Source organism: Hylaeus anthracinus, unplaced genomic scaffold (genome assembly GCF_026225885.1).
Source record: "Hylaeus anthracinus isolate JK02 unplaced genomic scaffold, UHH_iyHylAnth1.0_haploid 12001, whole genome shotgun sequence".
NCBI classification, from domain to species: domain Eukaryota; kingdom Metazoa; phylum Arthropoda; class Insecta; order Hymenoptera; family Colletidae; genus Hylaeus; species Hylaeus anthracinus.
The window spans coordinates 5,336,320-5,363,463 of record NW_026534348.1 but is presented as its reverse complement, the minus strand read 5'-3'; the positions used below and the strand labels follow the sequence as shown (position 1 = coordinate 5,363,463).

General features: G+C 43.1%; 1 protein-coding gene across 2 annotated transcripts in view; it reads left to right on the top strand.

Annotated features, from left to right (window-relative positions):
• LOC128890801 (serine/threonine-protein kinase MARK2-like) overlaps positions 1 to 27,144 on the top strand; it is an 80,578-nt gene that overhangs the window by 9,870 nt on the left and 43,564 nt on the right. Inside the window, exon 1 of one of the 2 annotated variants that reach the window (XM_054149674.1) lies at positions 13,885 to 14,555. The exons of the other annotated variant lie outside the window; for it this stretch is intronic. Coding sequence (XP_054005649.1) covers positions 14,172 to 14,555 — 384 coding nt within the window. The 5' untranslated portion in view covers positions 13,885 to 14,171. Of the gene's footprint in view, positions 1 to 13,884; positions 14,556 to 27,144 lie in introns of those variants that run through there. 2 annotated transcript variants of the gene reach the window in all.

Here is a 27,144-nt window from a genome sequence, read left to right as displayed (position 1 = left end):
TAGTTTGAGAAATTCGTTTCTATCGTTGAGAATCGTCTGCATATTATATCAAAGTTTGAACTCTACTCGATCTACTGCATTCCTTGACATGGTAACTAAACTTTGTCACCCTTGGAAAGAGACAGAATGAATTTCTACGCGTGATAAAAATGATCTCCCCCCTTTTCTCGAATCGCCTGAACCCCAGCCTGGTGGCTATCTCGTCTGGAGTCACTCCGTCTCGTTCCAAATTACAGCGAAGGCTCGACAAGAAGCGCTTGTAGTCGGAAACGGGCGGGAAATGGTCCTCGTCGAGAACAACGTCTGCCGAGTGGAGAGCCGCGGAAAAGGGAGATCCGTTACCCTGGAGCGCTTACCTGCGATCCGCGCTCTCCTCGTCTCTCTTCTTCTCTCTGTGTCCCACCGACGAGCGGCTCGTTAAGGGGAAGCCGCGCCTTAGAAAACCTCTTTTTTTTTTTCTTCCTTTTTTTTTTTTTGCGGTATATCGTTCCCCGGTGCAATTACGTAACCGAGCTCGACTTCGCTCGTTCCCTCGTTGGTTCCCCACTCTCGGAATCGTCGTCGTGTCGCGGTGAGATCACGGCGAAAAATGATGTCACGGTATCGATTCGAGAAAAGCCTGGCAAACATTTTTCCGCGTCTCAGTCTCGTTTACGCGATAGAAAAGCCCGGTGTTCGATCCGACGCATTTTCATTCGTCCTTACGCTCGAGGGCGCGAGGCGAATGTAACGAAAGAACACGTAACGTTACGAATGGAGAATTGTGGAATAGTAACTTCCGAATACTTTCTACCGCCCTTCGAGATGACATAAAGAATAGCGTTGCTTTCGTTTTCGTCCGTTTTTTGGCGAAGCCCCTGCGGCGAAGGCGTTTGTTTTTCTCAATTCTTTCGACAGCGCTTCTATTCTTAATACAATGCCAAGGACACGGGTTCCACCCACTTCGCGCCGATTATACGGGTTTGGAAAGTCGATAAATCGAAGGTCGAACACACACACACACACACACACACACCACGCGTGTGTCGAGTAATAATAATATCCTCGTCACCAAGAGGATCGCACGAAAAACGGTTAATCTTTCACGTAGTACAAGGGTCTTCGCGAAACCTTCCGTCCGTGTCCCAGAGACGCTATTTTCGCCTCTATTATCGCTCGACGCTCATCCCTCGTTTAAAGGGGGGTGGGGTGGGGGGGAGGCAGGCGGGGAGAGGTCGTGCATCCTTCGCGAGATACGAGCGAACAACGAAAACAAGCGTTCACTCTTCTCTTGATTAATTCGCCTGCGGGAATATTTTTGGAACGCTCTGTCTTGTGTTATCGGTTGCTCGGAGAACGTCCGCAAGGTTGTTTCATGGTCGATGGAGTTTTTCTCAAAGCGTAACGACAGCAAGCAAACTTCCGTGTTTCGAAAAAGACAAGACTCAGCCAGAGCTGATCGGCGTCAACTAGTTTTGCCGCTAAAGGTCTCAAACTTGAGCGCTCGGAGTTTCAATGTCATTCTCTACTATCGATCAAACTCCTAACCGTTTCAATATCGAAATTTTAATTTTTATTAGCAATCTACTTCGGCAGTAAAATGTCCGGACCACGGATTCGTCTTTTTTTTCGCTGGTCTACACATAACAAACACGGTTGGACGTATAAGAGAGGTCATCGCGATTCAACCTTCGTCCGACTCGACCTGCCAATGAAACCTGTTTACCTTTCTCTTTCACTCTTATATTCACTTTCTCACACTTCTCCCGCGAATGCTCGTTTCGTCAGTCCGATGCACGGTTTCTTTCTTGCTGACTTTAATCTTTTCGCAAATTAATTTAGTCCGCCGCCTTCGTGCAACGGTTCATTTGAAATCTGCTGCTTTCCCTCTTTCTTTATTGTTTGTGCGACGTCTGAAGTGAAACGTAAGACTGTTTCCGAAGTAACGTGGTCTCAAGTTTGTTGATTAGAATATTGTTTAGAGGTTATCGAGAACCAACTGAGTGAATCATAATTTCTACTATCGAATGTCATTCGAACAGTAAACAAAAGTTTGTATAAAAACGTTTGCAGTTTCGAAGCGAACGATTTTTCTCTTCGGATTTCTCATGCACGTTCAAATGAAATTTGAGATATTCCAGATGCCGACGTCGAAGGAAACACGCTGTGCAGAGAAAGAAAAAATGCGTGTGTGCATAAGAATACGAGGCGGTACTAAAAATACTGTTGTCAAAGCTAACCTCATTATGTGTACCCTGTTTCAAGAAGTTGCCATGCGCGACACACTTATCTATAACAGGTTTATTTATATATAAAACCCTTTCTTTAGCTTTCCTTAGCCCCGTGTCGCGAACGAAAGCAGTTCGAAACGTAGAAAATACTACGTACTCTAGAAACCATTTCCCGTAACTTTGCAAAGAAACTATAGCAAATAATTCGGCGAGATCTACTTTTCAATCACCTCGAATGGCCAAAATGTGCTCGCTTTCATCGAAGAGTTATATTCGTATCCGACGGGTGAAATCGTATCGATTCGTGGTTCAAGAAACTTGGGAAAACAAATTTACCTTTTATTCTCGTAGTTGGTGACGAGTTCCCATTCGGTCACGCTATAAACCACTCTGTCTATATTTAGAATAAAAGCGCCCCTGAAGTGCCATCCACTCAGACAGTTCGAAACGATAAAGGAGATCGATGTAATATTTCCAGTAGCGTTTACCTAGTCGCGAACGGGATGCGGTTGTTTGTTCTAGGAATTGATATTTCTCCGAGCGATGTTGGCAGCATGAGAGGGGTGTATTTGCAACTGTACGGATCAGATCCATTTTCATCACGTTTTTTGGAAAAAAAAGTAGTAAAAATCCAACGTTTCATTTCGTAATAGTTTCAACAGATACACTTATTCGCCATTTTGGTACATTGAAATAGAGATTAAATCGAGAACTTCGAAGGTTCGTACTTTAAGATAACAAAATGACGAATTAATATTTCTATTAGGTCGTCCCGAAACTTTCTTTCGCGAGTTGCACTCAATTATTTTGTGTCGTCGTGTCTCTCTAAATAGACAATCTAATTTCATAGATATTCATGTTGTAACAGTAACGGAGCAAAATGAATCGTGCGCGATTCAGTAACGTAACATAAAACATAAACTATCGTGCGTGTATTACTTATTAATCAAGCGAAAGAAACTTTTCGGACAACCTAATACTTAAATCAGGATAAATGATGGAATAAAAAGGCACAGAATTCATTTCTACGCCTTTTAATACGATAGGGATCGATATCAAGAGACATACTTTTCGAAAGATGATCGTCGCTCGTTTTGTTCGCCTGATTTTTATTGTCTTTTGTCACCATGACGCGAACGCCACCGATGACGTGCGCCTAGAATTTCGTTGCGTCACTTCTGTTAGAACGTCTATAGAGCTCAATGTTCGAAGAAAAAAAGTTGACATAGCCGCTGATGCGTCTACAGTTTGGCGTGAGTCATTGGAACACGCTCACGGCAAAACACGACCATAAGGTCATCGATACGAATCGCGTTCCATGGATGTGCAAATTCCTTCCGTGGGTCGTCGCGACGACCCGTTTTTGCAAGCTGGAGAAAAAGTGTGTCTCCCACTTGAAAGGAGATTTTCACGACAAATAAAACGTCACGGGCGTCACGCTTGATCTTCGAACTCGGACAAAAAAAATACCAACGAGGTGAGCAAAATAGTCTGAAGCATAATGGTTCGCAAAGTCGTTCGCCATTCCTGTACTTCTATTGTTCGTGCCGTGTAATGCGTTGTAACATGGAATACAGAGTTTTTAGCTGTTAGGTATTTAGCTGTTCGCGTTCTAGGTTTGGGAGAAAGCGATGAAAAGCGAATACACCGGTTCAATGATGCCCGATTATTATATCCAGATTACATAAATAGAGTAAACGACGGATAGTAAGGGTTACTAAACAACGCAAAATCGAGCAACGTTCTCTTAAAATAGACCTACAACTCGACCCACTTGCTACTATCAGCCTGTAACTTTTTTTTTTTTTTTTTTTCATAGAACGCGAGAGCAACGAACGATTTTCCAGTAGAAACGACTGTTCACGCTCTGATTTCTAGTAAGGAGCATTTTTCCAGGCGATAGTTTTCCACGCTAACTTGCCGTCCCGCGCGATTAGCTCCTCGTGGGAAACCGTAAGCCGACCATTAACTAGGTTGATCTTTATGCGCGCAAAGGGAAGGTGTCAAGGATGTGTACACGAACCGGCTCGAGGGTCGATAATTCCGTTCCCTCCGCTATCTCGGCCAATCCACACGCCATCGAGGGAATCGTGCTTTCAAGTGGGCCTGGGCTCACGAATTCATCCTTCCCAGACGTCTGGGAATCCATTTCTTATCGAAACATTCGGAAATTGGATGGCTCGAAATTGATCTGCGACTGGGAGTTTGCCCTCTGTCCCCGGACGCTAAGTTGGCGTGGGTGCTGGAGAGTTTCCAATTGCTAGACACTTTTTCTTCGGCCAGATTTCTTTTGGGGATGCTCAAAGGTTTCTAGACGTACGATTTGTAGGGATTGTATAAAATTGAGTCTGTTGTATTCGTGTCAATTATTTATTTATATATATATATATATATATATATATATATACACACATGCAGTATATGTTTGTATATCTAACTGTTTCATTATAAATATGTACATGAACAAACTGTACATATGTGTATATTCATCATGAAACATTTATTTGGAAACATCAAACCGATCATTTAGACAAACTTCTACGAGATGGACTGTATGTCAGAAATGATAACCTATTCCTTTTCGTATACATTCATTAGAAATTACAACGTACAAAAAAAAAAAAAAGAGGTGATGTCGACGATCACAGTCCAACTGTCCAAAACCATCAGATAAATGTTCTCACAATTAGCGCAGTCACCGAGGCATTTCCATCACAAAGAGCGAGTAAATCAAACACGAAACGTAATAAAAACTGAAACATTTGAAGGTCGAACAGGTTTACCTTGACATTACATTTTTTAGCGTCGAGACTGGTCTCGCGGGATCCTCGTCCATGCGTCTTGCACGATGCACCGGGTCCCAAAGTCAATTAATCTAATGGACGTCCCTCCGCGTCCACGTCGACTATTATGTCCTCCCTCCCTTTCAACTTGCAAACTTCCACGCGCCGATTCCTGGTATCCTCTTCTCCCTGTCTCGCAAGTTTCAAACTTGTACGATTTCTCGTTTCGTCTCCCTCCCTTACGGGTTGTAAACTGCCCTGTGCGCGACGCCTCGTTTCCCCGTTGCGCAACGAAACGCATCTAGGTGCGTTTAATTTCTATTCGAACGACGACGCTCGATGCGCGCAGAAATGCATCCACAAACGGTTGCCATACGTGAGCGGAGTAAACAGGCGATGGCATAAAGGAGGACCACAGAAGCGCGCACCTAGTAACCTCATCGCGGGTAACGCTCGCGTCCATTAGCGTTCATTGAAATCGTTGGAATGTGGACGCGATCTTCCAGCAAGAGCGTCGAATCGTTACAAATACACGTGACTCGAAATTGACGCCGTATCGAGCAAACCATCGATCCGGATATCATTATAGCGAGCGCGTTGGGTATATTGCAGTCAAATCGCGCAAATAGTTTAACCTTTAAGTCAGCAATAGGTGAAGGGGTGGAAGAGACATTGGGGGACCCTGTAGATGCTCCTGGGGGTACAGTTTTTGTTTTAGGGAGGATTCGAAGAAATTTTACTTTAGATTACAAGCATTCACTTAAGCCGGCGACTGGCTCGCAACGGAACGTTGTAATGTAACTGCTCGGTACGAATTGTACGGTTCGGCACCAGCGTTACATTACGTGGTCCTTTTTGGAATCACGAATGCTCGCTTCGAACTCTCGGCTGAATTCTCTCTCGATGCTTCCTACTCGATTCAGTGAAAAGTAGACGATCAAAGAGGTTCGTCAAAAAACCAACAACAGACCAGTGGAGCACGCAAGAGCGCGAACCGAGCGCAAGAGCCTGTCCAGACTAAGCGAATGCTCGCGTTACATTACAATGTTCTGTTGCAAGTCAATCGCCGGCTTTAGGATACTCCTCGATGATTGCAATCTATTATGAAGCCATTTATGCACCTGTACCAATTGGAATAGCATCTGCACGACTCTGAACCGAGCTCTGAAAAACTGAACTTGAAGCAACCTAGGCGCGAGTTTCTCCCAGGCCTCAAGGTCGTAGGTCACTCAAGCCCGCGAAATGATCGCTCGGGAAGAATTCAGCTTCTACGGGTGCCCGCGAGCGGAGACAGCGACGCCTATATGCGTCGGGGTCGTCGGTGTGCGTGCACACACGTTCGACGCGGCGCAACGCGTGCGGCGGAGAGAGATGGAGAGCGCGGAGCGAGAGAACGAGGAAGGAGGGTCGGAGAGCGTATCGGCGGTAAGATCCAGTAACGAAAGAGCTCGGCTCGAGCGGAGCTCGCGTGTCCCCGTCGCTCGCGACTGTTCCGCGCTCAGTTAGCACGAGACTCGCGATCGGGCAACACTAGCTCGCCACGACCTGTTCGATCACGATCCGCGGGTCTACGACGATCCCTCGATCCCGTCCGACACGGTAAACGGAGCGGAAAAACCACGTGGCAGCGCGACGTCTCAAGCATTCCTCGCCCCGTAACCACCCTGGCGGCGATCCGAACCGGTCGAATCGATAAATCGACGTAACCGTGCGAATTTGTGCGAATACTCCCGAGATCCGCGTCTGTGTGCATTGTTCGACGACTAGGGACTGTGAATTCTGTGCGACGAATAGCTGTTGGGGACTCTTGGGATGCTGCACGCCTCGAGTAAAGGTGAACGAGCTGGTTCAAGGTATAACGCTGGCTGTGGAAGGCGAGAATTCGTTTTCGGAACGTCGCGGATGGTTCTCTGGATGGGCAATTCGATGTCCGGGAGGAAAGGGTCCGTGGAAAAAGGGAAAGTCGAGAGAAAGCGTATCGTATCGGCCGAGAGATAAATTGTAGGTGCGAGGTGATCGAGGATATGTAGAGACGCGAGAACAAAGGAGATGAAGAAGGGATACAGGGGAATTTAACTTTAGGGGTTTCGAACAAAATCTATTCGCTTTTCAAAAATTCTTTTCCAGAGTATAATGTCGAGGAGATTAATTTTTACCAACTAAATTGAATTCTATTTATAATGTTCCTTCGATACGGTTGCAAATCTCGTGCGAAATGCATATTACCGAGCATATAATGGCTTAGTAGACGATAAGACCCGGAATAGAGAGAATTAATTGCGCCGATGGGATTCCAAACCGATCCCTTATTGGCAAACGCAGGGCGGAGCCGCGATGAGGTCGATGCGACGGATAACTGGCTGCCCAGACGATACTGAAAGCAGTTAGTAATAAATACTATCGTTTGTAACGTAAGTGGCGTAATAAATACAACGCAGCATTAACGAGATCGGTAACAAATACGGTAGAAGGGAAAATAGAATGTAATTTTTGTTGTTCATGGATGATTTGGAAACTTGTTCGAATAAAGTGTAATTCTATTCTAGTGGGAACAATAGGAACGTGCATATTCATAGGCACAAATATTAGTGTTTTTACTGCCAACATTTAATTCAGAAAAGAAAGTATTTAACGATTCTTTTTAAGCTTTTAAGGTTTTCGTAAAGCTTACGATGTCTGCAATACCAGCTGACGAGCCTGAAGACGATGTTTGATATATTAGGTTGTTCCAAAAGTTTCTTTCGTTTTATTAATAATACATGCACAATATTTTATGTCTAATGTTACATTATCGAATCGTGTACGATTCAATTTGCTCCGTTACAACATCAATATCTAAGAAATTAGATTGTTTATTTATATAGACACTGTCACACAAAATAATCGAGTGCAAATTACGAAAGAAACTTTCGAGACAATTTAATACCATTTGGTCGTAGGAATGATTCACTACTGTATTTATTGCCGTTCTCAGTACCGTGCAAGTCGCACATGCGGATACTCATTGCTCTTCTTTTGAAGAACTGACGAAATGTGTTTCTGAGTGGTCTGTTAAAAAAATATATTTCTTAGCCTCTTCGCGAATCCATGATAATTTTTATACTCGTGTTTTCGTTTCAATCTTTGCACTTTGCCGACGCTCGTATCGCATCGATCGGATGTATTATTAAAGCTGCCATCTAAGCATCAAAGTCGAACATCGTTGATCGATAAACTTATTTATTTTAACCGACAGCATTTTCAATTTTGTGTAACGATCCAAAGTCTATCCTCATTTCGACGGATAGTAGATCCAACAGAAACAAGAAATCAATTTGCAACTATAAGTGTTCGCGTGAATACATATTCTACCGATGAGGTCAGCATGATCTAGCCTAGGCGTAAACAGCTGTGGTTTGAACAATGGGAAACATTTGTTTTTCTTTCTGACACGTTTCGATAGATTTTGCCTAGCATAAGTGGGCTGGGAATTCTTCCATTCGAAATTTCCTGTGGAAAATTGTTTATAAAATGTAGGGAAAATATCGGTCGACAGGTCTTAAACTTTCCAGAGATTAATTCTCCTCCTCGGCTTTTCTTTGGACGTCCAAACGAAATTCTGAATACGTTTCGCGTTGGATAAGTTACGTCCCCTATGATTCTCCTATCGCACTCTGGCTTACCGTGGGCAACATTTACGCCCCTATTCGCGACACTAGCAGCTTTATCAATTGCACTGGCAGCTAGTGTCGCAAACGAGGAGGCGAGGCGACGCGTGACAAGAGTAACGATAGGTGACATTGCGTGGACGGCTGGTGTACGCGTGTTGGCCGTCACTTTTTAATACTTTGCCAACCGCACATGTGAAGCTTCTTTCAATTCACATCCAGTTCCATAAATATTCGTACCTTCTATGTCTATTGAAAAATCCATCATTTAATTTAGACAAATTTCTTGAACAGATATAGAGGTCACGGATACTTTTACGACCAACTGTATTTACGTAGGATTTCTGTCTCATATCAAGAAATTATTTAGAAATATTTTTCGTAAATGCAAGTAGCCAATTTTACAATCTGTGCTTTATCGCGGTTCAAAGGGGACTAAACAAACGGTTATGAAAGACCAGCAGCATTCGCTGTCTTAAATATGCACGCATGTTCTTTGATAATCGACACTTATCTAGCGTCTATTCAGGCATCAATGTTATCCTCGATTTTGGGTTGCATAGAATTACCATAAACACGTCTATCGCCGTATGATACGCAATAGAACGTGACTCCGGGAAATCGCTTGACAACGTGTTAATTTTCGTCCCGTCCAAGCAACAGGTTTGCTCGACGACCATAAAGTGTATATTCGTCAGTCGCGAGTGTCAACATTTTCGCAGCTATATCGATTTCAGAGAAAAGGGAAACAACATATTATTTCCTTTTCTTCCATGCGAAAGTTAGACACTCCTAGTTTTTTTCCTTCTAAGTAAGCCCAAGCAACGGTCTTCCAATCAACAACCTCTTCCGAGAATTTCGGCCGTCTTTCGTGCACGACGATCGATGGAAATATTTTGGGTTCGCCAGATATCAAGAATCATGCGACTCTCGAGTCGTGTTGATAATTATGTCAGAACATATTTCGGTAACGATAACGGATTCTTAACATGCCTACAAATTCACCACGGCCAACGGAACCACTGATCGCGCCTATCTACGAATATTTACAGTGTTCTTTAATTCGCGTCGCGTATAAATTTTAGCAAAACAAAGGATCAGACGAGCTTTGGGTACACGGTAGACTTATCGTTGATTTGTTTTCCTTTCATCGTGCTACCCGAGCCGGGCGCTTACTCGCGTAGAAGCAACGATGGTTGAATTACACAGCGATCGTATGAACGGTAGGCGGTGAAATATCGAGTAATAGTCGAGCCTCGTGGTCTGAAACGCGCATAGTCGCCACGCAATAGTTCGCTATATAGTCTAAGGTTACGTGCCTGTCCGCGGATCGGAGTACTGGCCTAATTCGTTTAACTTAACGACATTAGGAAGTCGCGCGCGCGGAATCACCGCTGTCGCATCGTTTCTGGCGAAGTGCGTCCGCGACACGGTTCGCGTCGTTGCTCCTAAGAAAGTGATGGTGTCGAGTGTCTCTCCCGTGTCCACAATTAGTTCTTTTCTAGTCGAGAATATCGTTTCGGACCCAGAGATCAGTTCCCGACTGAAAATTGAAATCGTAGTTCGTCGTTGATTAATCCGTTGGAAAATAGTGTGCGTTGGGTAGATTATAACACGCTTATGAGCTAGTACGGTATTTTAGCGCGAGCGTAGATATTATTAAACGGGATCTTAATAACAGTAATCATTTTCACGAGGAAATAATTCGTCGAGTTGTCGAAGGAAAAGTTTCGCACAGCAGCTAGGAATTTCCCAATTCTTTTTTTGCTCGCGTCACCGACAGATGCTTATCTACGTTCCGACGTACTTTTCAAACAGCCATAAAGGACATCCGGTAAAACGACATAGCTAGTGAATTCCAGAGAAAGAAAACGGACGAATGGTTCCGTCGCGAACGGGAACGAACGATCGACGCGATTGCGATAGATTCTTCTTTCCGTCGGCTGTAGTCGTGCAACGAATTGGTCCACGAAAAATTTGGTCTCGCGTCGTTCGTATAGGTTCTTCATTGAACCGAACGTTAACGGTTGTTTCCATAGTCGATCGCAATCGATGACAGGTGGTTTGCTAAAAGTGGTTTCACCTTTCTTTTCGCTACGTAAAATCTCTCGTTAATCGTGGTGATGGGCTTCGATCAATCCGTTACGTAATCTTTGATAGAAAGACGGCTAAGTAATATGGGTAGAGCATGGTTTGCCGGATTATCGCCTCCTCGATCTTACGTCATAGATCGATGCTGCTAGGTCAATCGGTTTTTCCACCGTCGATCGCAACTTCTCGAAACAAAAGAAAATTGTCGAGTGGCGAAATTAATAATTGAAATTTATGATAATTCGTTGGATGGACAATAGAATGACATACGAATTTGCATAGTGTGTACTCCAGTACGTGTGCACTATCTCGACATTAGAAATATGGCCACGTGCATTTGAATAATTCTGATAAGTTATTTTTGCACTCTGTTTTATTACGTAAGCTCTTCCATTTGCTCACAATATTTTTGTATTTCTGAAAATGATTCTGAACGTAGTTCCATCAAGGACCTTGTAATTAATTAAATGAAGAATATCGTAATACAAGTTGAAAAAAAATACTTACTTCGTATCAACTCGAATGACATTGGCCATCGATAGCGCGTGTCTAACCTTCGGTTAATTGCGTTTGTAGAAAGCTCGAGCATCGGCTGTAGTCCGTGGCCGTCGAAATAAAAGAAAAATACTTAGTTTTACGCGAGTTTCTCGACTCAAATAAGATAAAACTACATAAAGAAAACTCGTTTGTATCGATGTCTATACTTTAAATTCCGCTGTGTATACAGACGGGTCGTCGCGGTCGTTAAAGCGGATTATCTAAACATAATCGTAACCGCGATGATCGTACGGGGCTTACTCGTTGAATAACATCATCATTCCGAACACAGCTGGGTTACGAGAGGTCTAAAGCTCGGTCATATAGCGTCATAGTGTCTTCTTATCGTTATACTTCGTCTTCCCGTGGTTCAGTGGTGGGCAGCATTTTTATTGGAACAATAAATGACGTGCGGAATCAACGTTGAGCAATTCATTCTTGACGTTCGTTCGATCGAACGAACAGATTGTCTTGATTTTGTATTTTGTTCGTTGCGAAACAACGAGTACTAGATCGTATTTATTCTTCCATTTGCTGTGCTTCTTTGGAAGTGTGAATTAATTGAATTAATATTGTCTATTCTCCCATCACGTCTGTCGAGTAAATAAAATTTAATTAACACGTTGGTCGCCACGTCACCCAGAAATGGCTGACAGGACTTTTTATTAAGGAACTACAAAAATGAATTCCAAAGGTGAGGCAATAGTGAAAATGAATCCGGATAGGATTCGAAAAAGCGACGTTAAAAAATTCTATACTACAACGAATGTTAACTTACCTAATCTTCAATGGTCTCGAGACATAATTTTAACTTTGTAACAATTTTCACGAGTTTCAACTCGGCAGCCAACGTGTTAAAATGATAAATATCTCTCAAAAATGAAGAAGGGAGGGAACGACTCTTAACGTTCGGTATTCGAAATTACAATGTTTATTCGGTCTGTAACGGTCAAATCCGTCTGTTTATCTTTCATTCGTTACTCGAGATGGTCCTCTGGATAAGAATTTCATCGAGTTCGATGTCATAGAGGCATTTGACCTTTAGATTCCGGGGAATCGAAACGTGCCTTCCGACGGCTGCCGAAAATAAGAATTGCGAATACACGCGCCTGGAACTTTCGCGGAAACGCTCGCGGAGTACGTCGACCTGGAATTATTCCACTGGTGATTACGTATTGTTGGTCGTCTTCCACAGTGCAACGATAAGAATTCAGACTGGCGGCGCACGGTTACCGTCGGAGCTCTGAATACGTCGAATCGTCGGAGTAAAAGGAAATAGGTCTATGCGCGCGCGCGCGCGCGCAGTTTTCACTTTGTCGACTTGGAAATTTCCCTTATCTCTGATATCTCCGTATAATTGCTATCGAGGTATTATTTTATTTATACGCCGGATTGGATTATCACGGTGACGATAATTTTCCATCGACAGATTTAAAAGCAGCGTTTAAAGCAGAATTTTATTGACAATATTATCTTTCAATCTGGCCGCGCGAGATAAGCACGAATTCTTCGGTGTCGTAACGATACCAGCAGTCAGTGTCAAGGTTATCAAAAGTTGAAACGTTTCCTAGACTGTGTCGAGGCTTTCGAAACTTTCAAGACCTCTGAAACATTCAACACTGTCAAAATATCGAAGGCTTATAAACTGTTCCACACTTTTCGAGGCTACTTTAATCTCAAGACAGCCTTGAAGTGGCTCGAACTTCCATATACCTGAGGTACTCGAAACTCTGCAATTTACACGCTTTCAGTTTATTGATAACGACGGTACTTTAATTGCTATTCTTAGTAAAACTCGATAAAATCGTAGATTAACAATTAGTCGCGGTAAGAGCGAGAGTTTCAAGTGCGTGTCCAACTTGAAAGCTATAGTCTTTGAAGACACACATTGTCAGGTCCGAAAGGGGGTTATCAGGTATACATTAAACGTTCGCCTGCACTTTTTCCACCTCGATTCGCTCGCTGGTGAAATTTAAAGTTCTCCGGAGACGCCCAACAGAATCCTCGCCTTCCACCTGCCGAGGGCAACACCTGCGCCCCTCGTAGATTTATCTGGTCCACCTGGCGAATTCTCTTGACGCGTACACCATTCCCTTCCCCCTCTCTCAAAAAAACCAGAAGGGTAAACTTAGTCCAGTGCAAGAAAAAATCCTACGATAAGTCGCGCTGCCACTCGGTGAATTCTCTGAGACCCGTCGCATCGAAGTCATATTTCCTTTTCTCCGCAGAGATATGCTCGCGATACCGTCGGCATTTTAACGAACGCATTCCGGTGAACGCGTGAAAAGACTGTGTGGCGTGTCGATTCCTTCCTGGAAAGTACGCGAACCGCGCGGAACGTTTAAACACCAACGCAAAATCGTGTTACGCTCGAAGACCTCGGACATTCATCGAACTCGAGGAGGATCAATTGATCGCGAGGCCATCCGGGGATTTTTCTGCTTCATCGGTGTATCGGTGGGATACGCGATCGACGACAAGTGAGAGAAGCTCTGACCGCTGAGTCCATATTAAGAAAAGCTCCAAGACTGCGGAGTTTATACATTTCTGTTTGGACGATTAATTAAAGAGAGAACGCAATTTGGGATCGTTGAAGAAGATCCTAGCTTGAGGAAAGACTTGACTCTTTCAATAGACACTCGCGAAGAGAGCAATGTGCATGGAAAGATATTGAGTCTACAATTGCATCCTCCCACGCATAAACTATGACCTACCCGTCAATCTCGTATTCAATCTAGGGGACAAAGATTCCCCCAAGTCGAAGGGCCCTGAAAGAAGGCTAACGGCAGCTAAGAGTCGCCTTGGACTCTCCACCTACCCCTAAAGGGTAGCAGACGACATTTACGAGCAAAGGTGAAGGAAACGTCGTCAGTATTGCGCCGCACGTAGAAACGGTGGCTGGCATGTACGTGACGGAGACAGGCGGCCACAGAGTGGCTCCAGTGACCACAAAAGCGAAGATGGTCGAATACAAAGCGATGAACGACGCCAGCGAGCGCGGGGGCGGAGGTGGGACCCACCTGGCCGCCACCGTCAAGAACACCGTTCGACGTCTTCTTCGTCGCACGAAGAGCCACCGCGACCCACCCAACGCCAACGTCACGGCCACCACGCAGACTGCCAACGGAAATCACGCCAACAACGCCGTCACCGTGAGGAACAAGCCCAACAACGCGAACGATCCGACGACTAGAAGATCCCAGCCACCGCTGCCGCCGTCGACCGAGCAACACTCCAGCAGGAACAGCTACGTCAGGAGACACACGAGGCCACGCGTCAGACTTCAGGTAAGAGAATGAGTGTGAGATCTAGGTTTGAGGATCAGGGATGGCGTTTTTATAACAATACTCGATTTTCGGGGTGACACGTATGAGATGCGAACCCCTCGGAGTAGTCTTCTACCTAGTGCAGCAGGGTTAACTCGAGGGTTGAATTTGCGATTCTGTCTTAGGTTACTGTCTGACTCCTTCGTCGTCAGTTCTAAAAAAAAGTATCGTCACGTTTCAGTCGTTTAGCTCATTACATCCCTGTTATCGATTCACGTTTGCGTAACACCAATTTAGCATCTGCTGAATAAATTACCAATTCGTCCAGACAGTTCCCGGAACCCTGGCTCTTACGCAACGAACCGCATTTCGTGCTAAAAAAAGAAAAAAAAAATCATTATTCAGTGAATGACAGTCCTCGCGAAACGAGCTCCATCTTTGGAAACGGTTTCGACGGATTCGCGATATTAATGTAGCACATTCAGCGGAAGGATTGAGAATGGTCCTTTGTGGGACGTTTATGAAAACGTAAATGGGCCTCGAAGGTCTTTTAAGGATTTCAGAAGCACGGTGGTGTTGCTATTCAATTAACACGTGAAAAGATTTTGTTAAATTGATATACCAATTTAACGTGATGTAAGAAAAGAGAAGATACAAATTAGTAACCTTCTGTGAGACAAATAAATTTTTTATTTATATATATATATATATATATTATATGTATGAATATGTATATGGATATATGTATGTATATGTATATGAATATGTATATGAATATGTATATGTATAATATATTTCTATCTTTATATACATATATATTCATATTCATATTCATATACATATATACGTATACATTCATATTCATATACATATATACGTATAAATTCATATACATATACATATACATATACAAAATTTATTTGTCTCACAGAAGGTTACTAATTTGTATCTTCTCTTTTCTTACATCACGTTAAATTGGTATAATCGATTTAATAAAAAAAAAGTATATATATAGATTATTGAGTTAAATGAGATAGAAAAAATGCCGAACGAGTTTCCACAACGAGGAGGCACGGTGTGGTGAACCCTTCTCGTTCTCGGTCGTCGACGCGATCGAAACGCTCTTCTTCGAACAACGAGAAGGGAACTCATCGTTTCGTAGAACCCGCTTTGTGGATCCTCCTCAAGACGATCCGCGAAACGACTGGTCGTTAACAGCATAATTGACCTCGTAAAAACGTCGTGCGAGCATAATTGCTCGTCGAATACTCCAGCTGCAATAGACGTCAGGGATCTATCCAAATCGACAGATTTATCTTCGTATGATCGAATGGAATCCATCTTTGTTATCTGTTCTTATTGGCCTTGGTAGGTCACTCGGGTTAAACTTTGAAATATACGTTCATCTAATATATGTATTATATTTTATTTAGAAGTATAATAATATATGTATTTATTTCAATAATTTTCGTCTGGGGAAAATTGTAATATTAGCAGGAAGTCTAAATTCGCAAATCGCAGGGAAAGATTTAAAAATCGTTATATTTATTTATTCCTGAACCGAGCGGAATGGTACGCGCGTTAGGAAAGTTTCCTCTGTTCCGTTCCACTCGATCCTGGCGTCTCCAGCCTCTGGCTACGATAATTGCTTCCTTCGTGGCGAAACAATGGATTCTTCTAGGTATCCCGTACCCGTGAAACGCCTCTTTGTTCGACCGAACACTTGTTCGTTCGCCGGCGTAGTAGATGATCGTTCAAAAGGACCTATCGTTGCCAATGGAATTCAATCGATTGTTTCACGCTAGACGCACGACGACGCCGCGTGTTCGCTCGTTCCTTGCGTCGCGACGGAGGTGTACCCTATCTAATCTGTCGCCAAGCAGGTTGCATTTTTTCGTCTGGCTCTCGGTTAGGCGTTCCTCTAATTCCCTTTCCTGTATCGCATAAATCTACGCAAGTGTACACGTTGTTAAATACCTTGTTAGTACCTTGAAATTATTTTTAAACAATTCCTAAATACAGAAGCTTATCGCGAGTCTTCTGCGATTAGGAAAATTGTTCACAGGTATATTATTACGTTTCGAAAATTTCGGCGCAATGTAAAATAAATTAAATATTTTCAATTAAAAAAAAATAGATGCACGACACGTTGCATCATCGAGATCAGTATCGGTAAAGTTGAAAATTTCGAGGCTTTAAACTATCGCAAAACAAAGAATCGGTGAAACCAGAATCACTGACGTGGAGGCACGTTCCCTCGGTTATTGATACTCTGTGGCATGCGGTGTTCGCTGGTTGGTTTCCTTTCACTATTCAAATATGCTTACGCATTGTAGCTCAGGGTAATAGCGGCTCGCCATTGCCACCTGCGCAGGTGCAGCGCTCCGTGTCGACGATGAATCGCGACTGCATAAATTGCAATCGTCCACCTGTCGCATGAACATTAGGCAGCGAAATGCTCGCCGACAAATCAAAGTCATTCGCATTGATTAGTCTTAGAGCATTTATTTAGCGTGTCCAGTTGCATGGACGACACTGTTTGCAACAATAATTTGTAAAATTAAAACGTTTACGTGTAACGTAACTCCTGAAGGAAGCCCTCAGGGGCTGCAGCTATCTTTGATTGTAGCTACAGTAGGGGTGAGCGATCCCCAGGTACCCTAGCTATAATGTCTAAGCAAATGCAAGACTCATACATTAGGCATCATAGTCAAATCATATGACTTTGTACTCTTATAAATAAAACTCACTCCTGAGGAATTGTGAACAGTGCTTCGAGGCTAGATTTGAAAGCAGCTGCGCCTCGCCTTTGCCCAATTATGTAATTACTCTGGCACGACATGCACACTTTCTTCTAATTTGCATAATAAAGTCGTTGCGATAATAACAATAATTACGGCGAGTGTTGTGGATACTGTATTAATAATTCACTGAAAGTTCAGCGTCGGATTAGTGAAATTAGCTTCAATTTACGTTTCACGCCTGGGTATGTTTGTTTAACTTTTTTAAATCAGGCCTCGAAGAAAATCTAGAAAGCTCGAGAAATTTTACGTTCGAATCACTGGTTGTCGGGGAATTAATAACGATTCCGAACGTATACGCACATTTTACGCAAATTAATCGTTCTCGTCGTATATTTTTTCACGATTCGAATAATTCTATCGGAAGGATGATATATGTTCTGGATAATGATATTCTTCAAATAATTCCAGCTATTGCGCACGTTTCTTGAATTGAACGATAAACCTCCAAACGCGAAAACGAAAACAGAACTAAATCACGAAATATCAGGAAATATCGCGGTACGCGAGAACATCCATAATATTGCTTTATCAAATGCGAACTAATCGTTTCCTTTTCATTCTTTTTTCGGAGGTCTTTCTGACCTCTGATAACGCGATTCCGAGATTTCACGTCACTCTGTTTACCAACGAAAGTTACGCTAGCACTAGCGTATCTTCGACAAGCATGGGAGTGGCTGAAATTACACAAGATACCCGATGCAATTGGGGAATCGACCGTCGTCGTTCAAGAGTTTGCTGGTCGATATAAAAATTCCGTGAATCTTTCATTCGCAACCATTTGTTTGCGACCTTTCCGAAGACGAGCACGATTGGGCAAAGGTTAAGGTAAAGACACTCCTGGAGCCCACCCACGTTGGCTATAAATATCTTTGGGAGACCTTTAAAGAAAAAAAGTAGTTTGTGACAGCTTATACGTTATATTTCTTTTGAACGAATTTCGGAACGTTATATCTTCGGTATCATTCGTAATAGGAAATTCGACGGGATCTCATTTCTTCCATCGAGAAATAATCTTTAAAAAGTTGTTTCGCTACTATCGCAAAATTTAACATAGTTTGGGAGATACAGCGCGGAAAGTGGAACCTCGTTCGTTGTAAGAGCCCTCAGCCTCAATCTCTTGCAACAACCGAGATTTTCCACTGCCCCCTTCGTCGCGATTGTATTGCTTCCAATGGGAAATGCTTCGATACTGTTTTTACGTAATCTCGAACGAAACGGGCATGGAAATGTTCTCGGTGACGAAACGCGACCTTGATAGATCTCGAACTCGATTTTATCACGTTATTGGGTTAGTGGAACGAAACGAATTTATTTGTTAGGCATGCGACTAATGTTACCCGCGGATCAGGGCACTCGTTTCGCAACGCACCGTGCGTCACGAACAGGTGACAGAACTCCGCACATGCAAATGGGCGTTCCAGGTTGCGCCTAAGTGCACCGTACGGAACGAGCTCACTCGTGACTGCGATTCTCCTTTGACCGATCCCTTCCGTCGATAGCCATTTTGACCATCGAAATCTTTGTTTTGTGGTTTTATATATATATCACAGGTATATATATATATCACGGAAATATTTTTAAAGTGGCTAAGTCGATCGAACGATCCTTCGTCGCGAGTAACAGCGAGATAATGGTTGAGAACTTGTAATGAGACCTTTAGCCCACGTTACTGTGCATTTATATTTCAGTAAATATTTTTGTGAAATTTATAGTTTCGAAGATACCCGAGTTGCTAATAGTTATTGCCCCACCCTGTATACCGCGTAACATTTCGACGAATATTTTTCTTCACCCAGAGAAAAGATGTCCAGTAATAATTCCTAATCGGCGATTAAAATTCGTAACGTGCCATGGTCCTCGGTCGTGAAAGGTATCACATGAAATAATTTGATCGCTGCTGTCGCTGGATGGAAACAGCCTTGATGGAACTCCCATCCAATATTCGTGGCGAACGTTGTCTACGCGCATGAACAGACCTCCCCCGACGGCTATCGCGGAAGTGAATCGTTTAAAGTACATTTGAGCCGTTGTTAACCGGTGTCGACGAAGAATATATGCCTGTCCGTCACCGAGTGGCGAGCTTTTCGAGTACGCCTCGGTGCAATCGGATATCAATCGCGCAGCGGAGGTGACGAGGGGTCCACGTGTCAGAATTGCCGCGACAGATTGAAGTTAATTTATCATTGGACGCGAGGCGCAGTTTCCAATGACCCTAGGAAAGGTCAACGTATTTTTCTGCTGTGGTGTACTCGTACACGTGGACTCGAAGCTTAGAGTCTTCAAATATTATGCATTCCATTTAAAAAAATCCTCTATAATTCTACAGACTCCAATGCTCCTGACTTCAACATGAACAGCGGCGTCAGGTACCTGAAATTAGCCCAATAAAATAAACAGTACCCCAAAGAGAATACATATTAACAATTCTACTTTCGAAAGACCAGCCACACGATTATTCTACGTAACTCCCCGCAGAACTGTTCCAAAATTTCTTTCATAATCGCCTCTCACTTCCGTTTAGAGACAGTCTCCTGGCGGTACAGCGTTTATTTCGTAAGCATCGATAACAAAAAGAAACGCGTTAATTCGGATCAGTCTACTGGCAATGACTAACACCGACTGGTAATTGCCCAGCGAAACGAGGAAGAGATAAACTCTCGTGCACGTAAGCTGACGAAAATTCTCCGTTGCAGTTGTACCCATTAGGCCACGTCATGCGGAACGGAACGGGGAAATTCGACGTAACACGTCGTCGATGCTCGCTGAAGCGCGACGTGTCTTGATCGTTTTACAGAGTCCATCGACAATCATTATCGCGTGATTGGGGCTAATTAACCCGACGTGCACCGCGAATGTTGCGCGAATTGACGTGATCGATTCGAGTCGGCCCGTCCATTACCTTTCAAATACAATTCGCAACGAGACGGAGGAAATTAGATTTCTCGCCTCTTTCTGTGCCCGTGTATCGGTGTGCTAGGAAATACCGTTTCGAAATCTCCGATCGCGCTTTCATTGGCCCCGTGTGATAGGAGCGATAGGGCACAATGTATGACGTAGTATGTTTCAGCAATTTCATTTTCTTAGATTTATAATTATGGAACGAGAATTACTGGGGATCTAAATTAAAAAGATTGAGAGTGCTAATTTTTTTACATTTATTTTAGTTTCGATTCAAATATGCAAATATAAGTACATAAATTATTTTTTAAATACAATTTATACACTCTTCCATGATAATACGCACATTAATACATGTCAAGTAAGTTTAATACGCAAATTAAAGACCGACAAAATAAATCATTTCGTCGGCCATATCGAACGTTGAAGTCGGTAAGCTCGCAGTGATTATACCGAGTGATACAGAACGGTGTATATCAACAAATACACCCGGATACCCGCAAGATTTACACAAACAGAGACGCGGCAAACAGTCGGTTTTGACTCGTGTCATGAGCACCGGCGGGATCTTAACTCGCTGTTGCGTACGCAGCCGATGGCATGGAATTATGTAAACCAAACAATGTTGCATTCGCGAGGCTCGTGCACATGGAAGCCGCTCCAAATGAAGGCACACGTGCCCAATAAACAACTAATCGTGGAGTCGTTTCCTAATTCGTTTAAAACACTCGAATTATTTTCCTGAACAACGCGAATAACCCAAAACATTTTAGCTATTTTTCTTTGTTAATAAGATTTAGACAGAATTTTTATTGTAGTTATTGAGACAAATTCGAATCTGAGGAAAACAAAGTATTTTTGTTCTCATAGTGTTTACGATAGTGCTAACCAATTTTTTTTTTTTTTTTTTTTTAAGTCATGCCACACATAGTCGATGCTTTTATTTCGCGGTAGTTCGCATTTTGTTAGAATTCCAAACGAACTTACAAGCAGAAACAGAGAATATTCTATTTTCATAGAAAGAAACTTTGTTTGAAGAAGTCTCGGGTGTTGATGCTAGAAGGATCCCGTTATCGAAAGTTGTGAAAGAGATTCGCGGGAACTCTGTATATCGTAGATTCGTGGAACGACGTTGCTTTTCACGGAGGAACTTTTCCTTCGTGGAAAAAGAAGTAAACGATGCAGTTCGTTATCTGTGGCTTTATTGTGACTGCCGTGCGAAGAAAGGCTTGGCAAACACGTAGGCGCCGATGCTCTAAACCGGGAGGCGCCCGACTGCTCGCCTCGGCTGCTACGGTAGTCGATTTTTTTCCAAATCCTTGGCCAAACGAGCCACAGACGAGACGAGCAAATCTTAATGCTCGGCAAATGACAACCGGTTCGCTTCCATCTAGCGTTATCGTTTGTTTGCCAGGGAATATTTTTAGACACGGAAAATCGACGATAAACGATCCCGCTGATAAAAGTGAAAAGCCTGTTTACCGAACGTCTTGGATACGACATAGAGAAACGTGTACTACTCTGATAATTAATTAGACAGATATATTTATAGGGCTAGGTGTGTTATTAGTGTCAATTCCGAGGCTCGTGTTAGAGAACCAACATTGGGAATAAATAGATAGGCAGATATACTGAATATTTTCGTAGAATGATGTCAAACGAAAATACGAACCATGGTGAACGAGATTGATCGTGTAGATAAAGTCGCGAAGATGAAGTCGACTATGAATGCAAGGATCTATCTCCGTGTCGTATTTTTCGTTCGGACTCCTACATTATGATATTTGTGATGGAGATGTCTGTATTAGATCAGAAACGCCGATCATGCTTGTAAATCGGCCGATTAAAGGATTATTTATTTTCAACGCGCGTAATCCGCACGCTCTACTTAGCGCGTCTCTGCCAGCGACTGTGGTCGCCTCGGAAATAGATTAGAATCCAGCACGCGTGGCCTTCGCGGCGTGCAAAATTGTTAAACCGTCTTTACGATCGATAAATCCATTATTGTATCGCGTGCAAACGGACCCGACGGACTACCCTCTCTCGAGACCAGCCGAATGAGAATCTCCCATGGATTTCCGATTCGTTCTTTCAATTCGCTACGAGGAACAGCAGACTCCCAATGTGGTCATCCATGAGAAGAATCGTGTTTCACGCGCCATGCTTCGACGGACATTCTTTGATCCACGATTGAGCCGACGTGGAAATTCAGGTTTAATTTGAATCGAACGGGAATTTATTTGTACGATTTGTAGAAATCGGAGGCTTTATTTTAACTGCGTAACAGGTTTTAGTCTTCTTTTATTTAACCCATTTAGTGTTCGATTTCGAGGAATCGAAACGATTGTTTTCGGCTACACTGACGCGTGTCTCGAACGTACTTGCGATGCACTTGGATGACTGCGATGATTCATTGCGACTCATCGTTCACCTTGCCGCAGAAGACAAATAAATGCAGTTGTAAGGTTTGCTAACGATCGAAGGAAACTTATGCTTCTGCCTCGACGAAGATTCTGTAATTTTCCAAAAATAGAATCGAAAATTAACAGAATGAAGCAGTAATTAAATTATACAATTTTTGCTAACGAAGATCTGCAACCGTTAAATTAACTTCACTTTATAGAGTCACAGTTGAAGGTGGACCGGCATTGGAATAACGCAATCTAATTATTGCTCCTATCAGAAGTCTCCTGAAACTGTTGGATTGTTTAGACAGTTCTTATCGATTTTTAAAAGAACTCCGAATGCAACACATTTGAAGTTAGCTTTATATAGATATGACAGAAATATTTCGTCTTTTACAAGAGAAATCGTTATTTAAAATCGCACTCTTTAACACCGCCGCGAACAACAGAGGCCCGTTACACGGCTACCGATCGCGCTCGACCCGATTCGCCCGCGAACAAAAAGGAAACGGCTACCAATAGCGATCGCCGTAACTGTTACCTTCCGTTCTGCATCGGTTCATCGACTTCGATCTCCGTTCACGGTTGAACGATCGAGTTCTCAGTGCCGCGGCTTACCGTAAAAATTTCCACCGGAGTTTTCTTCATCCTTTCGATCGGCCGCGTCGAGAACGACGATCGATCGCCGTTCCCGTTTCTTCTATCTTCGACGCGAACGATTGCTTTCGCAATGAGACATACCCGACTGTGACGCTCGCTGTTTAATGCGCTTTTGCACAATAATCGTGCACGAAGCAAGAAATAAGCAATGTTAGAAAGAATGAAAGATATATTGTTGCCGTTCTTACTATTTCAATTATCAGAAAAATCCACCCACTGAATTTAATAGTACATCTAATTTTATATTCAATTTTTAATATTCAGTTTGAATTAAATTTGAAGTAACTATACAGTCTGTCCATTCTCTAACAGTGCTTACGTCAGCTGTGCAAAGGTTCGATAATAAATACCTGTTCCTAGCAATCTGGCAAACTGTTAATCGTCTATTTACGAGATCATATATCATTGGCTTGCATATTTCAAGCGTTATCGCCGTTTAAAATCCCATTAAAAGACGAGCGTCGCTTAGGTACCCATTGCTCGCGATTCTCCGCAAACTTTTCATGCTGCAAAAGCTGCCCACGCCGAGCTCGTTCCTGCCAGAAGAAGAAAGACCCGTTCCGCGTGGAAAGAGACCTGCAACCGGTGTAGGTCGACTCGTTTACCGCCCACCTGTTCTCCGAGTTAAGACTTCCACGACGACGCAATCACTGTTCTCAGAGTCGTCGTTGACCCCATCTCCTAAAACGGTGCACAGTAAACCAAATAAATAACGTAGTGCAATTTAAAATTTTATTGTTACACTAGAATTAACAATAACTGCGGATTCGATGCGTTTATAAAACAAACGAGTGTGGCAAACATATGCTAAACATAACCAAAAGGTATACACACCTATGCAAAAGGAACCGTTATCATTGTATTAATTAATAGAATACGTTCTATATGCATTACGCATACTTTGTATGTCTTTCCCATTTTGATGTACGCCATGAATGCATAAAATTCGCAGTCAAATTATCAACACACACATTCCGGTATTATTTTCCGCGAGACGCGACGAATTCTGTAATTTCTGAGCAGTTGATAATTTGATTTATGACTTTCAAAACAAGCCAGGGTTGAACGTTCGTTTTATCAGGTTGCTCCAAATATTCAGCGCGTGTCGCGTTCGGCGTGAAAGCAAACGGTGTTGGAAAGAAGGAACGAAGGTCGCGATCGCGGCGGTCTCTCACGAGATAGGAGCGTGTCTACCCGCGAACCTGAGTTTCTACCTCCGATCAGTGTTCCCCGAGACACGGACCTTGAGACCCGCGGGCGATCCGCGGTCGGAACGAGTTCTCTTCGCCTCCTCTGAATCGCGGTTTTCCAGATCGAGTTCAAGGACGTCGCCGATCCACGAAAATCCATCGCGGAGAGTCCTCTTTGATATCTGCGCGTCAACAGAGGTTGGGAGCGTTGATCTCGCAAGGGGGCTCCTCCATCGATATCTAAATGAGCTGCGTGATTATAGAGCATGCAATTCTGGAAATAACGATACTTAGTTTCGAGTGCCTTGGGTTAGTACAAGATATATTTGAGGTCTGGTTTTATATTCAGTACAAGAATACTTGTGTCTGTTTTTAAAACAATGTAGAGCCTGAATCACATCTTGTTTTATCGCATTGCTTGGTAATGTAGAACACTCGGTAGACAAGTCGCCCTGTTAAGATAGAATCCTGTCGATAAATCCTTCAATCAATCAGGGTTCTACCTTACCCAGACTTACCGACGGAGTGTACTGCGTCATCGACAGATTGTTATACCGTATCGGCAGAGCACCTCTCTTTCGTCCTTTCAAACAAGTGCGTCACGAGCCTAACGATCTTTCAATTAGACGTCCCTTTTTAATAAAAATTGAAATTAGAAGAATGAATGCTTTCGAGGAACCGTAGAGCCTTGACCTAGCCTAACGCGGCTGGCTGACGATTCTATCCACCGGATCAGTCAAGATCCCCGTGGTTGGCCATCGACGCGAGCGTTTCAAAGCGTCCCCTGCGGTCGGCGCGCTTTACCGACTTTCATTTTTATCCGACGATTAAACGTGGGCGGCGAAGCGTGTTTCTCATGCGCGCCGATACATTATGCGCGGAAGGTTAGACACTTTCTAAGCGCGTGGCACGCAGTACGCTCCCGACGCACCTGGCCGTAGGATCGCGGGGGATTCGCGCTCAAGTTTTCCTCGAGACGTGTCGATTTCCACGCGGAAAATGAGCCAGGATCGCGCGATGCTCGCATGGCGTGCAAGATAGTGGTGCGGGCTGGTGATTGTTTTCTTCAAATTTGTTATTTTTTGAGGATTCTTGGATTTTTGTGTTCGTTGTTACCAGAAATGGAAACTTTAGTAGTGTACTAATCGGAAATATTGCAAAATTATTTAATCGAGAATGGAGGCTTGTTAGAAAATCTGGAGGATCGTCGAATGCAATCACCAGCGTGGAAATTTAGAAGCTTCGTGTGATGTACTTCGCAAGAACGTCGAGGAAATTGGAGGAACGCGTGCGTTTCGATCGTGGGACTCGTCGAAAGGTGAAAAATATTTTCCCTGACTAAGGAGAAACCCGCGAAATCGGAAACGCGGGCGGATCGACGGTGGGGAAGTCGAGATCGCGATGAGATCGAGATTAATCTCTTCTGCCCGTCACGTGGGACTCGGCGGAAGGTCGAGACTGTTTGCGAAGCCTCAGACCGACGTTCCCTCGATTTCTCCGACTAATATCGTCTCTTGAATCACTTTCCGCGAGAAACCATCAACGAAAGCGTTTTGTTGCTATTTTTAATTATAATTATTTTAAAGGAAACGATAAGTTATCTCCATGCTATAACAAAATTACATTATTCTTCTAATTATTAAAAATGCAAAGAAATTCAACGTGGTACGTTAACGTACCAAGTTAACGGAATCTGGAATATATATAAAATAATTTCTGAGCGATCCCTACTCGCGTATCGATTGCCGGACTTTGAGGTTGAGTTCGGTGATGCGGCAATTCTTTTATCCATTATGTTTAATGTTTGCATAACAGATAGCGAAGACCTCGTGAGATATGCTATTAGCGAGGCAAGTCGTGATTTTTCCGATTTGAGCATCTACTTGACATCGATTTCGAGGTGAAGCGACACATGACAGCGCGAACATAAATTCCAATGAGTCGTCATCCCTTAAGTCAACTTGTTTTTCTTAAAACGAGATCTCTTTTTCTTGGAAGGTATATTTCATAGAAGTATCAAAGGTCGTTGACCTCAAGTAACTTCGTATCGCAGGTCGTCGAACTTGTTCTTTAAACAGAAGATTTTCTAATATATACGACGTCTGCAACACTATGAACATTCCATACTATTTGTATAGTTTCAGTAAACAGGCGCGTTACCATAAAATACTTTACACCAACGTTGATAGGTTTGTAATTAACATATTTAGAGCAGGGCCGACGTGACCTTTTGCGGGGCCTGAATTCACATTCAAATCCTACACTTGAATTTTACAACGAGGAATTATTTCTTTACAAATGCTATATATTTTTTATAAGATGAATATTAAATAATAATACTATGATGATTTTTATTACTCCTTTCGATTTAATCAACGTTACTAAAAAAATGTCTTGCATCTTAGCAGAAATTGCTTCCATTTGTTAACGGTATCATCGGTCTGTAAAAAGTTCATCAAAATCGGTACCTTTTAATTCAGTCATTTTCGTAGACCGCGGGGCCTTTTAAAACGCGGGACCGGGTTCCGGCGAACGCGCTGAACCTACCTTGCGCCGGCCCTGATTTAGAGTTAGTTGGTTAGTTAGTTCGTGGACATTAGGATATTTGCGTAATGGGGGTGCGAATTTTCATTTCGACTACTTTCGAGTCCAC